The 15,423-nt window shown below is 41.4% G+C and overlaps 2 protein-coding genes across 2 annotated transcripts; both read left to right on the forward strand.

Moving 5' to 3' along the window:
• Nucleotides 1-488: 488 nt before the first annotated feature.
• LOC137266703 (transmembrane and immunoglobulin domain-containing protein 1-like) lies at nt 489-3,519 on the forward strand. The gene is made up of 5 exons (XM_067801978.1): nt 489-780; nt 1,148-1,447; nt 2,488-2,745; nt 3,204-3,329; nt 3,500-3,519. Exons 1-5 carry the CDS (start codon nt 489-491, stop codon nt 3,517-3,519), a joined length of 996 nt encoding a protein of 331 aa, XP_067658079.1.
• A 1,016-nt stretch (nt 3,520-4,535) lies between these two features.
• Nucleotides 4,536-12,245, forward strand: LOC137289346 (uncharacterized). The gene is made up of 5 exons (XM_067820855.1): nt 4,536-4,575; nt 7,267-7,311; nt 8,090-8,169; nt 9,039-9,107; nt 9,325-12,245. Exons 1-5 carry the CDS (start codon nt 4,536-4,538, stop codon nt 9,526-9,528), a joined length of 438 nt encoding a protein of 145 aa, XP_067676956.1. The 3' UTR covers nt 9,529-12,245.
• The last annotated feature ends 3,178 nt before the right edge of the window (nt 12,246-15,423 follow it).

The following is a 15,423-nucleotide window of genomic DNA, read 5'->3' on the forward strand; positions in this document are numbered from 1 at the left end:
GTGATTGACTGAAGTGACGTGTTTTAATTGATATTATCCTCTATATATCAACCAAATCTATGAAACGACCATAATGATACACTGTGGGCTTTAAGGGAGGACATATTCACACAAGAGTATATAATATCGTAGCATAACGTCAGGTTCACCGGGAAATGTTTATAGGGAAGTATCATCTAGTGAAACTACATAATGTGACACATAATATCAGAAACCGTACCTGTCAGTTTTTACTCGCCACAGTGGTGACTATGTTTCTGTTTTCCTCTGTGGCCGTTACACTATGTGGTTTTGGTATGTATCTGTCTTCGAAAACTGACATATATTTTGAATCTGTGGTAGAGTTAATTTACGTATTATTTTTCCGCATTTGCTTTTGCATCCATTGTTATCGACTTCTGATTCTATTTACCGTTTCGTATACAGCTCTTGCCTCCATGACAACTGGATACCCACACACTGTTACTCGTGTTGGTGAAGATGTTAACATGACCATGAACCCAGAGAATGTCAGCTTCCTATATTATGTATGGGTGAATGGTTCGGTATCTGAGAGACTGTTAGTGGTCCAGCCCAAGTCACACCGTGGAGTGGTACTCAACAGTAATCACACCGACAACAGGATCAGGATCAGATACACCGGGGAGGGCTCACCATCACAGATCGGACAGCTGAGGTTTACCATCTACAATGTTACTGTACAGGACGCTGGTACTTACTACTGTCAGGGAACCAATGGAGAGAATGTTACTGGATGTAGACAGGTCCTGGTTGTAGCACGTCAGTATTAAAAAATACATTCTGAATATTTGCATGTCGCTGGCCTATATCTTATGGGCAACAACGGTGAATTCTTCAAATGTCAAAACACTTAGCAATAACGGTGAATTCTTCAAATGTCCAAACACTTAGTAAAATCGTTTTATTGGCATTGAGAATGTTCCTGGATGTAGACAGGTCGTCGTTGTAGCACGTAAGTATTTAACTATAAATTCCGAATATTAACATGTCACTAGCCTATATGTTATGGGCAATAACGATGAATTCTTCAAATGTAAAAACAGTTCGTAAAATCGTGGGGTGGGGTGGGGGGAGAGGGGTTGGCACTCGCATTATTGTATCAATGGATTTACTCATTTGTTCACAGAAAAGCCAACCGCACCTACCATCACCGGACCTGCCTCACCTGTACCAGGTGAGAATGTCACCCTCACATGCTCCTCCTCCTCCCGGAGTCTACCCCCGGACCACCCCCCACTGACCATGACCTACATCTGGAGGAGGGACGGGGCGCTGCTAAAATCTGGTGATGAGTCTCCTACAGGTGGAGATGAGATGACAATAAGCCACGTCAAGAGAGAGAACCAGGGAGACAACTACAGCTGCCAGGCTGTGGAGGAGGGGCTGGAGTCTGACTGGAGTCTCGGACATGTACTGGATGTCCTACGTGAGTAAGAACTACCTTGTTTACGGTACAGGAACCTCGCATATCTTTGCAACTACGGCTCTGAGTATAGCACCGTCATAGAACCCTCATGTCCTGAATCATTATTATAACAGTACTTTGGTGGTTCGGATCGGAATTAACGACAACATAGCCAAAATCTGTGATGAAAGTTTTCAGCTTCAAAGGTTTAACGAAATACTTCAAATACTTCAAACGCGAATACTTCAAAATTATGTCACATCACTGTTGTTAATCTGGATGTGAGCTCAGATCAGCACAATACATAATATTGATTGAATGAATCTGTTGCTACGACAACGAATGCAGTTTTTGTTCCTCGGTCTCGCAAATCGAGCCTCAGATTTCAGAAAATATAAATGCTCGGTGACACACAAAGGCCAAAACAAGAATATTTAAAATATTAGGAAAATAAGGAACACAAGAGACTCACTACCAACCACGCATGGCAAAATTCAAGACATTTAGAGTATATTTAGAGTATCTTCTACTATTCTGTATTCTATATTGTACGCAAATGTTTACACAAGACAAGCTTTCTCTCATTAACTTTTCATTTACCTTCTGAAGTACCTAAATCATCTGTTAAAAACCTCCCCAGACACGACCACAATACGACCTGAAACAAGCCGTGAAGCGTCACTGAATATGTGACGCCAGTGTCATCTATCGGAACAATTGCGTCGTGACATTTGTATGTAACTTGGCGGCGCTCAACTGGCACTGCCACGATACATTTCAACGTTCAGATTATTACTCATGGTTCAACTATAGCTTTAAAATCGTAACTATGTGTCGTCACAGTACATCACCGTGTTTATTCCAAATGACTGTCATGGCATAAAATGGGTTGACTGTGATGATCAAGGTCGCGATTGATTAATGATTATTGATCGTGCAAACTGTGCATAACATCAGTATTGCACTATTTGGTGTTCCTTAATTAGCGTAACTGACGCCAAATGACGAGGGAAGTATCTTAGATGTGTTTTCCCCTCACCATCGCACATCATATATTCCAGATGGACCTGTCCAGATACTGTTTGAAGGCACAAGGGAGGTAGAAGAGGGGAAACCTCTAACAGTGATATGTTCCGCTGACTGTAACCCTGCCTGCACTGTAACCTGGTGGGACACATCCAGGCAGATGGTGATTACAGGACACGTGGAGGCTGTGTTGTCTATGCCAGCTGTAGATGTGTGTGTGTCTGGACAGTACACGTGTCACGTCAACAACAGCCATGGGAGTTCATCAAGGAACCTGACACTGGAGGTCCTCCGTAAGGCCTCCACAGATTCCGGAAACATATATTAGTAACATAATATGTGACATTTAAAATTATATTTGAATGAGACATGTAATGACTGTTTAAGTTTTTACTCCCTTCAAATTTCTCAAAACACACAGAGATTTTGAACAGGTATCTACCAAAATGTGGATTAGGAGGTCAATCTTGACTATTAATCTGATGATATGACATCAAGTCAGTGTGATTCGTCACTCTCAGATTCCCCAAAAGCAAAAAAATCAGATCTGAACTGAGGAGAACAAAAACATTATATATTTACTCTATTACATACATCATTTATATAATTCGACAAAGAAACCAGTTCCAGTAAATCCTGACATTTGCGACTCTTGCTTCCATTTGAACACATTTCAATGTGATCTTACGCCATATGCTGTATGTATATTGAATCAAAGGAAAGCTTCTATTTGGTATGGTGAATGTTGCAGCACGTAAGTTAATTGAATCTGGTGTAGACCCCATCGTACCTGTGACTGCCGCCTGTTCTGTCCTCATTGTCGTCATCGCTTTCGTCATCGTCGCCGTCGTTTTCCGAAGAAACAGGACCACGAAAGGTACTGTCTTTGTGGTGATACGAGAAAATATTAATTATGCTGCTATCGTATATCCTGTCATGCATCTCTTCAGTTTTATTACTTCAATTACAGCAGACGCACTTGAATCCTTTCTGAATGATAATTTGCATTAGAAGTGATTACACTAGGGTATGTTTTATCTATTTCAGGAGGTAAAGTGTACAGGTGAGGACTCTCAATAGCAGATATCTGTTGCCAGTATATCATTTCAAGAACAATGAGAAGACCACAGCGTTTACATACGAGTTAAGGTACAGGTTTAGCCCTACGAGTTCGGTGTACTCATACAGGTTAAGATATAGGGTCACTCACATATGTTACGGTACAGTTACTCCTACAAGTTAAGGTATAGAGTTTCTCCTATACGTTAAGGTATAGAGTTTCTCCTACAGGTTAAGATACAGTTTTACTCCTACAAGTTAAGGTACATTTTTACTCCTACAAGCTAAGCTGGAGAGTTACTCCTACAAGTTAATGTACACAGTTACTGATACAAGTTATTATTGGATATTTATATAGCGCACATATCCATGCAACTAGTGCTTGCTCAAGGCCCTGGTATTTGTTACCCTCGACCATTGGATGTCCGTCTCAGCATCACATCGTATTATCAATCTCAACTCCCTGGGGAGTATACAACTCTGAGTTTATTGTACAAGCTAAGGTGCAGAGTTACTCCTACAAGTTACGATACAGTTTTACTCCTACAAGTTGAGGTACAGTTAACTCCTACAGGTTAAGGTTCAGAGCTACTCCTACAAGTTGAGGTACAGTTATACTCCTACAAGTTAAGGTGAAGTTTTACTCTTACAAGTTGAGGTATACTTTTACTCCTACCAGTTAAGGTACAGTTTTACTCCTACAAGATAAGGTACAGAGTTACTCCAACAAAATACGTTTCAGTGTTTCTCTCATAAGTTAAGGTACTGAAAAGAAAGAAAAGGATACAGGATTAGCATTGTCGTTTGTACTTTCGAGGTGAGCATTATGACTTCAAGATAATCACAGAACGTTTTGGTGCCAGGTAGGCTCAGGTAGGTAATATCTAATATCAGCATTTGCAGCTAACTAATTAAAGGTTTATTTTTTCGAAGTTTAACTTTGCAGTCTGATGTGTGCCGTGTCATGATATGAATTACTTACTCCTTCACCTCATGCATGTCTTTTAGGGCTGGAGACCGCAGTATGGCTGACAACGAAGCACAATTTCAACAAGATCCAAGTGGTAAGTGTTTGAAATCTTGCAAAAGCGTGTCGGCGCATTCGATCAGCAGACTTATTTGTATACCGGGCGGATTGTATGAATGCACTGCACATCATTCATTGTTCGGAGGGGCGTGGGATAGTCCAGAGATTTTTCGTCAGGCGGAGGAAAGTGAGTTTAGTTATACGCCGTTTGTAGCGATTCCAACAATATCTGGGCTACACCAGAAATGGATTTCACACATTGTACTCAAGTGAGGGATCAAATCCGCATTTTCGCCGAAAGGGGCGAACGCAGTAATCACAAGCTAGTAGCTACCCAACTGTCCCGTTATGCCGAAGACACGGGTTCGGTGTGCTGAGCGCAACATGTCTCAACAAACAAACGAACAACTGAAAGTAGTGCTTATGACACCTGGATAGGATATGTCTAGTAATAGTGACAAAGCCAGTGGTCACATAAAACGTGATGTATGCAATTTAAGTATTGTATCGGGAGATGGCGCGAACGCTATTGTACATCGGCTCGCACAAAAAGAAGCAGGGGAAAGTGGGATTTTTATTAAACTTAATAGGTTATGCTCATAGATTTCATTTGAAACTTTTCTTCGTCATTACTCAAGGTCAGTTTATTGAACATGTGTGCAGCAACACCCCACAAGTAATAGAACTCCCGACCCCCACTCCCACCCAAGTGCCACACGACACTCCAACCTCTACCTCCACCCAACCGCCACACGCCATCCGAAACCCCACCCCAACCCCTACCTCCATCCAACCGCCAAGCGCCATCCCAATCCCAACCCAATCACCACGCCCCTCCCCTTCCCAACCCCTACCCCTACCTAACCGCCACACGCCACGTACTTGTATTTGTATCAAATTCCTTGTACTTGATGTTTGTTTCTAATCAACTTGATCACTTGGAAATCATTCATGGAATATTGTTATCTTCCGGTTTGTCCGGAAGATAGGACCTGTAATCAAGGAAGATGAATGATGTTCCAATATTAGAAACAAGATAAAGCCCCAGGATATATAAAGTGACCTTGAACTAAATGTTAGGAAAAACACGTGTTCGCAAACAAGCGCTGTGTTCAGACGAAGCAACTGAAAAGCCGCTATAGTTAATCAGCCAAACATGACCCGAGTAATACCAAGGTCCTTGTGCTGTGAAGGAGAGGTAGGGTGGCCCAGTGGCTAAAGCGTTCTTTCTTCAAGCCGAAAGCCAGGGTTCCATTCCCTACTTTGGTCCAACATGCGAAGTCCATTTCTGGTGTCCCCCACCGTGACATTGCTGCAAGAATGCTAAAAGCGGCGTAAATCCAAATTTGTTTATTCATTCATCTACGTCACACACATTATTGGTAGCATGCCGTTTACTGCAGAATAAAGAGTTACTGGAATAACTGTAGGTTCCACAGACCGAGAAAAACACCGTGCGTTGTCGCATATTATCTAACAAGCCACTGCTTGTGATAAATATTAAGCAAAATTTCATATACATGTACACACAAATGCTTCACTGACGTACAATGTAATATTGATTATACAGTTGTTGAATGCAGAGTGCAATGGGTGACAAACAGTGTTTAGGATTGGGTAACAAGCAATGTTTAGGAATGGGTGTTTAGGATTGGGTGACAAGCAGTGTTTAGGATTGGGTGACAAACAGTGTTTAGGATTGGGTGATTAGCAGTGTTTAGGATTGGGTGACAAGCAGTAGTTAGGATCGGGTGAGAAGCATTGTATAGGATTGGGTGACAAGCAGTGTTTAGGATTAGGTGACAAGTAGTGTTTAGGATCGGGTGGCAAGCAGTGTTTAGGATCGGGTGGCAAGCAGTGTTTAGGATTGGGTGACAAGCAGTGTTTAGGATCGGGTGACAAGCAGTGTTTAGGATCGGGTGACAAGCAGTGTTTAGGATTGGGTGACAAGGAGTGTTTAGGATTGGGTGACAAGCAGTGTTTAGGATTGGGTGACAAGCAGTGTTTAGGATTGGGTGACAAGCAGTGGTTAGGAATGGGTGTTTAGGATTGGGTGACAAGCAGTGTTTAGGATTGGGTGTTTAGGATTGGGTGACATGCAGTGTTTAGGATTGGGTGATTAGCAGTGTTTAGGATTGGGTGACAAGCAGTGTTTAGGACTGGGTGACAAGCAGTGTTTAGGACTGGGTGACAAGCAGTGTTTAGGATTGGGTGACAAGCAGTGTTTAGGATCGGGTGACAAGCAGTGTTTAGGACTAGGTGACAAGCAGTGTTTAGGATTGGGTGACAAGCAGTGTTTAGGATTGGGTGACAAGCAGTGTTTAGGATTGGGTGACAAGCAGTGTTTAGGATTGGGTGACAAGTGTGACAAGTATTGTTTAGGATTGGGTGACATGCAGTGTTTAGGATTGGGTGATTGAATGATAAGCTGTTACGTAATAGATACGTTTTCAAGTAGATCTTTAAGAATCTACAAGTACAAGTAATCTACCCCATGAAAATGTAAATTTGACATGCTCTTCACAAATTATTAACGGTTAGACTATCTGCTTCATTTATGCCTGGCATCATGTCCCAGCCGCTGAAATCAATCGAGGCTCCATGTGACAACCCGCTGCCATAGCTGGGATATTGCTGAGTGCGGTGTACACACCTATAGAACCATTGGTATTATTTCTTCTTGTAATACTTAGTTTAATAGTTTCTGACTAAACACTTCTACCTACAGACTTGTATGCCAAGGTGAACAAAAAGAGAAGGCGCAGGAGAGAAGGTATAGCCCATCTTTCCATCCTTGTGGTCAGTGAGTCTCACCTTAGGTGAGGGGCGGTGGGGTAGTCTAGTGGATAAAGCGTTCGCTCGTCACGCTGAAGATATGGATTCGATTCTCCATATGGGTTCAATGAAGACCATTTCCGGTGTCCCCGCCATGATGTTGATGGAATATTGTTAAAAGCGGCGTAAAGCAAATCTCACTTGAGGTGACGCTATACATGACGTCATCTATACCTCATGACGTCATCTTAGCCCCTGACTATTTACCTCTTTTCTGTGACAATGTGCGGATGTAGCTGCTGTCTAGAGCATTGACATTCACCGTGTTTGGTGGTTTTCCTTTGTCATGAAAGAAACTATGGTTATGGGTGCGAATCCCCAAATATGGTTCTTTGTTTGTCAGCATCAGACCATGGGTGTTTAACACAAGCTGTAGTCAGTGTCACTGACGGATGTACAAAAAAAACACTTTAACAAAGATTTCAACGAAACCCGCACAGACACTTGCTGTTTTTGACACCTTCTCATCAGGTGTCTTTGTTGTAAGAGATTACTGTTTGACATCCTACAGAAGTTTGACACCCATCCTATAGAAGCCTTTTTGGCCATTTGTCATTAAGTTCCAAACGTACATGTTGAATTATTAAGTTACAAACTTGAAACTTCAACAAAATAAGTTGAAAAAAGCGAAACCCCGAATGACTCATCAAGGCCCATTCAGTACCAATCTCACACATCTCGTCTATAATACGTCTACTTTGTTCTCTTTTCCGCAGTCTCTGATGTTTATGCCACGGTACAGAAGGCTCAATGCAAACAGTTCATGAATAGGGCTTATGCCGGCGCAGGGCCATCGGTAAGTGTGTACAAGAACTGTTTTCCTACAATACAAAACTGACAGAAAGATAATTTATTACCATTCAGTCAGTGTGTCGTAAAGACGTGGATACGAAATATGCAACGTAAGGTGATGAATGAGTGAGTGAGTGAGTTTGGTTTTACGCCGCTTTCAGCATCAACATCACGACGGGGGAACTCCAGAAATTGACTTCGCACATTGTACTAATGTGGGTAATCGAACCGGGGCCTTCGGCGTGAGGAGCGAACGCTTTAACCACTAGGCCACCCCACCGCCACGTGAGATAATGAATGCATTTGCGAAGATCGATGCTCATTATGTACACCATTGATTTTCTCGTTCATTCATTGACGTCAACTGCTGAGTGTTGCGTAAAGCAAACCTAACATATCATAAAACATATGTCAACACAGAACAGCAAAAATATATGTCATCACTTGGTTCACCAGTGGATGTAAGTTAAAGAGAAGAATAAAAAAACCCTCACAGCAGCCAAGTCGAGGCCACAGACAAAATTCTGGAACAATTATCATAATTATTATAGTCAATGTTTTTCTTTCATTAAGAACAAACTTACGTATCACTAGCAGAAGGGCAGTATTTTCTCATTACTTCTATCAATAATTTTAATGGCGATATTGTTACATTATGTTCATATTCATTTAAGTAATGCAAAAACTTACAAAACTTACCAATAAGTTCAGTTCCTCATAAAAAACCAAGACCTATATGGGCATTAACCTTACAAGTCTTTTCAAAAGCCTGAACAACACAATGTAATATATTGGATGTGTGAAGAGATATTATGTGTTTAATACATCATAATGATCCCCTGTTGAGATCCTACATATGTTTGCTGTCTCCAGTCGGAAAATGCAGTTCTAATCGACTATGCAGGACCAGTCGCTGCCGAATACAACAACTGTGGCGAAACGGTAGGTGTATTATACATATCCTGTCACGTTCCGGGGAAGAGACTTCCCTGATTGGCTGACACAATGCCGAAACGACTCTAAGTTGCAACGAACACAAAGAGAAAGCATGTTCTTGGTTCAGTAAATGTACCAGGTGCAGATTTGGGTTCAGTCATGGAATAACTTCTCATGATAGAAATGTTCGACATTTGTAAGTGCAGTTGTGTTAAAATTTCAGAATGATGATGGTCTGACCTACGCCGACCTTGCCCTTGAATCGCCTACCCTGATCGACGGCAAACCAATCATACACAGAAGGGAGGAGCCTGTGGTATATGAAGAGATTGACTTCGCCCTCACCCCCGGGCCACAGCTTCCGGACAAGATATGGGAGGTGGAAGTGCAGGAGGAGGAGGAGAGACGACAGTGCCTCTGGGAGTGAATATGAATGAACCTTGAGAATCTCCAGCTGCAGGACAAGACCATGGATCTGGAGGAGCTGGCGGAGGGAGGCTGTGCTTCTGGGAGTGAAGATGAAAGAACCTTGAGAATCTCCATCCGGACAAGACCTTTCGAGGTTGAAGAGCTGGAGGAGGGAGGATTTGCTTCTGGAAGTGAAGATGAAAGACACTTGAGAATCTCCAGCTGCTGGACAAGACCTGAGAGGTTGAATCTCAGAGTCTCAAGGTTACATTGCGAAACATAACTAACATTTAATGGAATCATTTAGATAAGCAAATATGCTTTGAAAGCTGAATAGAACATTGGTATAAAAAGAGTGTGTGTGTGTGTGTGAGAGAGTGGGTGGGTGCGTAACTATTGGCTTCTTTATAATGATCCACGGTAATAAAGAAACTGAATCCAGTGGTTCCTTTGCGAATTAGGTACATTGCAAGTTTTCACAACTAAGGAGCGTTATATATTCCCTAAATGTACGTATTTAAACCTACATTTACACGTTCGCAATCTGCATCAAACTAGCATCTACCATTAAGGGGGTACCCCGTCGAGAGTGTATCTGTCTGTTTTCATTTCCACCGGTACTTTTATATACAAGGTTGTGCACTGACCGTAGGGAGAGAAATAACAGCTTTATAATTCACTTGCAAAGGTGACCAGTTTACTTGAGCATTATCATGACATCATTTTCTTCCCTCATACGTAGTAGGGAATCTACCTCCTTTATTTTTGTCGAAATACAATAAGTTGTGAAAGTTAGTGTCAAACGGTTGTTGTATTTTTTGGAACTCATATAACGCTTGGCATCGTATTGTTCATATACTATAAGCATTTAGTCTTTATAGAGGCTCATACAACGTTTGGCATCTTGCTGATCATACATGTGTGGCTTCTTGGTGTTTGAATAGGCATGGCGTATTGCCTCTCTGGTCGACATGCTAGAAGTTCAGAAGATGAAGAATGAGGATATTTATTATGGAGGTACAACTTCATTATGCTTTGCTCGGCAACGACATTAGAATCTATGTCGAACGTCGCCTATACATAATATAAAGAGGTTGTCTATCCATAACAACTGCCTTCATTCTTCATGGCGTATTGGTTGTTCATAAGCCAGAGAGTTTTCTTTCAAATATGATAATATGTGTTTTGATCTTTTTTTTTACTGGAATCGGCATTTCATCAGTTCTATATTTTTGTGTTTTGTTATTCATGTACGTTATGCATGTGAGACGAACATTTTATTCAGTACCTTAGTGTGGAGCAATGCAGGGTAAATCAACCTTTATCTACGTCGACCTCTGTGATGAGGGGTTTAAATACGGTAGTACTTCCAGGACTGTATGTTGTAAGATTAGTGTGCCGTGATGCAGATCTGTTCCGTTAACTTCACGGTTACTTGTATATAGATCTTTACATATTTACTCTGTAAGTAACTTACCTTAACTGTGTTTCATGTTCTCTTATGATGACATTCTCTATTTTTTTCATCACATTTCATCAAAGCAGGTGTTCGTATTCACTAAGATTGTTGTTAACCGTCATGCATACGGTGTAGACAACATTTTTTTACGAATTCAGTTTTACGAAACAATTCATAAGAAGGTGTATATGGTTTGTGTTTGATTAGGTTTTAATACATAAAACGAATATTTTGGACATTCACCACTGAGCCTTTGCAAGGATTGTAAGACACCATTACAGACAGGGTAGCCGTACCCGTGGACACATGTCACTGCTGTTCACGATGACGTTGCCATGTCGTCATCTCAAATTCAGTGAGCTATAAACAAATCAAAATTGAACAACATTCTGCATGGCAGTTTGTTAGGTTCTTTATATATGTACATGTGGGCGATAAGGTATGAACGTTACGTTCACCTTAGCGCAATGTCTGTCACATGTCTGTGTTACGTAGGAATTACGGTCAGCTGAGCGTTACAACAGCCCAAGCCTTTGTTAAGGTATGTAAGCTATGATCGCCTTAGTGCTGAAGTTGTGTTACGTATTTGTAAAGGTATGAAAGTTACGGTCACCTCGGCACTATAACCGTCGTAAGTCTATGTTAAGGTATGGAAGTTACGATCGCCTTACCGCTGAGTTTGTGTTACTTCTATGTTAAGGTTTGGAGGCTGAGGTCTAAGATAGTCGGATGTCTATGTTAAGCTATGGGTGACGGTATACGTGTCACTGATGTTATGCTGACATTGCAATGTCGTCATCTCAATATGTATAAAACAATTCAAAACCGCATGGACGTTAGATATGTTCCTTTTGTGTAATGATATATACGTAAAGAAAGGCGTTATCTCCAACTTTTTCGAAATGTCGCATTAAAGAATACCTGGTGTATTCATTCTTGGCACCCGACCCAAATGTTGACCAGAGTAACGTCTGGCACTACCATTATTATATCATTATATTAATGTCTATTTGTTTCTCTCCCAGGAGAGCATGAAGAACTGGGCCTCCTTCCACGAAACTCATAGTGATCGTAAGTCACTAAGGTTAAAGAAAGGGAGTTAAGGTTCACCTTAGTAAAAGTTGCTTTGTGAAAGAAGCCCCTATGGTAGGCTGTAGTTGGTTTCCATACGTATTCTACTAATCGTTAAACATGGAATGTGCCAATCCTCAAATTATTTTTATTCTATATTTGCTATTTTGCAATACCTGTTTCTGGTAAATAAATGCTTGAGCAAATAGAGTTTTTGTTACACTCGGCAATGCCACCAAGAGGGTGTGTGACGCCAAGGCATTCCAGCAACAAGTTTTCCGCCTATTCGGTGATGGCGAGATGTCCTGTACGTAGTGCTCAGGTCACCATCAGTTGTAGTTAAACACCGTCGAGCTCGGACAGTCCATTGGTGGGTCACCGTGTTTGGCAATTTGACTCCTGAAAGTTCCTAAGACTTCGGTCCTGCTCCGCCACAAAGCACATGGGGAAACCATGTGGTCTCACCTTAGGCATGTGAGTTTGTTCAAATTTGCCTCTGTTCACCCAGCAGTAAATGGGTACCCGTGAGGTAATGTCCTCTATATCTATAACCTCTATATCCTCTAATCTATAACCTTGTAGCGCCTAGGAGGCAGCTTGGGTTATCCGGGGTGATGATAATCAGATTCTGATTACAGCGTCGAGTGAGCAACGAGTCAGATGGATACTAGGCGCTATGTAAGTGAATTATTATCATTATTATCATTCTCTTTCTTTGGTACAATAATTCAAAGGGATGCCTATGCGCATACTGTTAAGTTCCAGCTGTCCGTGTGTGAGTTAGATTAGTTTTACGCAGCTATTATCAGCAATATCCCGACTGGGGGCACCAAATGGGCTTCACGCATTGCACCCATGTGCGGAATCGGCGTGACGGTCTTAGGAGTGACATTGTAACACCTATTCTGTCACCGCATGTCGGAGGGGACTATACCTGGATCCTATAGAAGGGATGTTACTTCGTGCCTATCAGTACCAAACAACTGTTTGATCGAGATATCACTCTGTAGATTAAAGAGATTTTACTGCGTAAGGTATTCTTGTATTGACTGTTCATCATGGCGTGTTTTACTCAGATGTAGTCTGGGTGGGTTTGGTGTAACTTGAAGAATTGTGAATTATGAATTAAATCAGTTGTAGTTTCGCGACAACACCTTCCCGGCAAGACTTTGTTCAAAAGAGCTATCTTATCACTGAAACGATCCCATACTCAAGGTCAACGCTCATAGTCCTAAGACCGATTTGCAGAAACCAGACTGGATAATGAATTTTTAGAAAGCGTGTGCGTGCATTTTGTATGAGTGTGGTAATTAATACATAGACACATAGGAATCGCATGGTTATCCTTTCCCAGACCCGTCTAGTCCGTTAGTCAAAATTGGATAATTACCATGGCAGCAGACCTTATTGTCATGACAACGCATCCTGTCTCACAATAGTGTCGTCTACACCACATGACCATATTACTACACTTATCGCGGGTCATGATGACCTTAGTGATACAAAGCTAATACCCTCATGCCGTCAGTGATCTGCACGCATGTAATGAGAACTCTACAAATCTAGTTGATCGTACCGTAATTATGCCTTTATTATATTGATAAGCCTAAAAATTTTAGGGTCGTCCGTTTTTATTCTTGACATTTCAGGATAATAAGTTGAAATTTCAAGATACGTATTACAGATATGTTGAAATTTCAGGATAAGAGGTTGAAATCTCGGGATTGTTATCTAGAACTTTTCTCTTAATATCGTGAAATTTCAGTTTAGTATGTTGATACTGTCAAGAAAAAACTTCATATTGCCCTAAACAGCTTCCGTATAGAAGGTCTCTACAGAGAGGGCTTTGAATTTACTGATTTTCTTCAGTCGTGACTTTCAGTAATGTATGAAGACACGAATCAATTTCGTATTCATATACCCGCATGTTTCTCTACAGTTGACTCAATATTCAGTCCAAATATGGGTCAAATTTCCTTCCTCGTATCAGACCGGACAAAGCTGCCTCACACCGAATAACTCATCCCTGGGTGCCCCTTGTGGTTGACCTTACACATGTGAAACTACCCCAAACAACCCACGTCTGCTCAAAAGGAAATATGTCCTTGTTCATTATGTATCAAGGCTGCTGTCAGTTTCACATTTCTTCTTTACCACACACAAGACACCGTAATGTTGATAAATGTGGTGCGGGTGTTCGGTCGCCATGGTTACAGCGATAACCTGGACTACGAATGTAGGCATCGTGTTGATTTTGTTAGAAAGAGTAATATTACATACCAGTAACAGTTTATTCATAATTCATACCTGAATATGTTCATGAAGTGACATTGATTTCATGTCATTTAGATAATTGCTCACGTGATGAATCCCAGGAAATGAAGCTGATGTGATTCACCAAGTCTGAAAAATAAGTGATCGCTGTCATGGACACCAGGACATTGTCATTGAGACAAAACACAATATTTTGCGTCCGTTACGAAACAATCATACACAGGTCGTATTCTGATATTCTGTAGTTTGTCCCACATGCAAAGTGCTCTTCCGTATCCAGACTGATCACACTTAGGTGACCCGATCACATCCAAGATATGGTGTTTGTGTGTGTGTGGTGGTGGGGTTATCTTGTTGTGCACTGGTTAGCCATTGTTCCAAAGTTACACCTCTTATGACAAGCACGGGTTACTGAAGACCAATTCTAACTCGGATCTTCACGGGTATTAAGTGAATGAGTGCGTTTAGTTTTACGCCGATTTTATCAAGGCGGACACCAGTCTTGACTCAACGTACCCATTCCTACATTTGAGAAACGAACCCGAATCCTCAGAGAGAGGCTTTAATAACTCATAAAACGACTGACATTTACAAGTGTTCAGGTGACAAATCGGCAGTTTTGCACACTGGCTGTGACATGTGCAGCTGACACATTTCTGACTCATAAAGGTTCAAATCACATGCGATCTATTCACGTCTAACTGACTAATGAGCCGGAAACATGACTGACATGGAAAACATCCGTGCAAACCAGCACATGAATGTACAAACGTACATTTCAGAAATAGCAAGTTAGGTTTTACACCGCTTTTAGCGATATTCTAGCAATATTACGCGGGGAACAACAGGAATGGATTTCACACATTGTGCGCATGTAGGGAATCGAACTCAGGTCCTCAGTACCGTGACGAGCGAACGCTTTGACCACAAGGCTACCCCACCGACCCAGTTCAGATATAGAACACATGAACAGACGTGTGAAACATTCGTTATCATCACGCTCTTGTTACATCTATGCATAATTTTCTGTTGATTTATCACAGACACATGAATTCGTATGCAAGGGCAAGAGTAAAAAACATGAACACTGTTCAGCATAATATGCTTTTG

The sequence above is a fragment of the Haliotis asinina genome, chromosome 1 (genome assembly GCF_037392515.1).
Source record: "Haliotis asinina isolate JCU_RB_2024 chromosome 1, JCU_Hal_asi_v2, whole genome shotgun sequence".
Taxonomy (NCBI): domain Eukaryota; kingdom Metazoa; phylum Mollusca; class Gastropoda; order Lepetellida; family Haliotidae; genus Haliotis; species Haliotis asinina.

Coding starts and splice junctions, on each gene's coding strand:
- LOC137266703 (XM_067801978.1), top strand. CDS start 489: ATGACCATGAACCCAGAGAATGTCAGCTTCCTATATTATGTATGGGTG. Junction 781..1,147: donor ACAGGTCCTGGTTGTAGCAC/GTCAGTATTAAA, acceptor ATTTGTTCACAG/AAAAGCCAACCGCACCTACC. Junction 3,330..3,499: donor AAGAAACAGGACCACGAAAG/GTACTGTCTTTG, acceptor TATCTATTTCAG/GAGGTAAAGTGTACAGGTGA.
- LOC137289346 (XM_067820855.1), top strand. CDS start 4,536: ATGGCTGACAACGAAGCACAATTTCAACAAGATCCAAGTG. Junction 4,576..7,266: donor ATTTCAACAAGATCCAAGTG/GTAAGTGTTTGA, acceptor TTCTACCTACAG/ACTTGTATGCCAAGGTGAAC. Junction 8,170..9,038: donor ATGCCGGCGCAGGGCCATCG/GTAAGTGTGTAC, acceptor TGCTGTCTCCAG/TCGGAAAATGCAGTTCTAAT.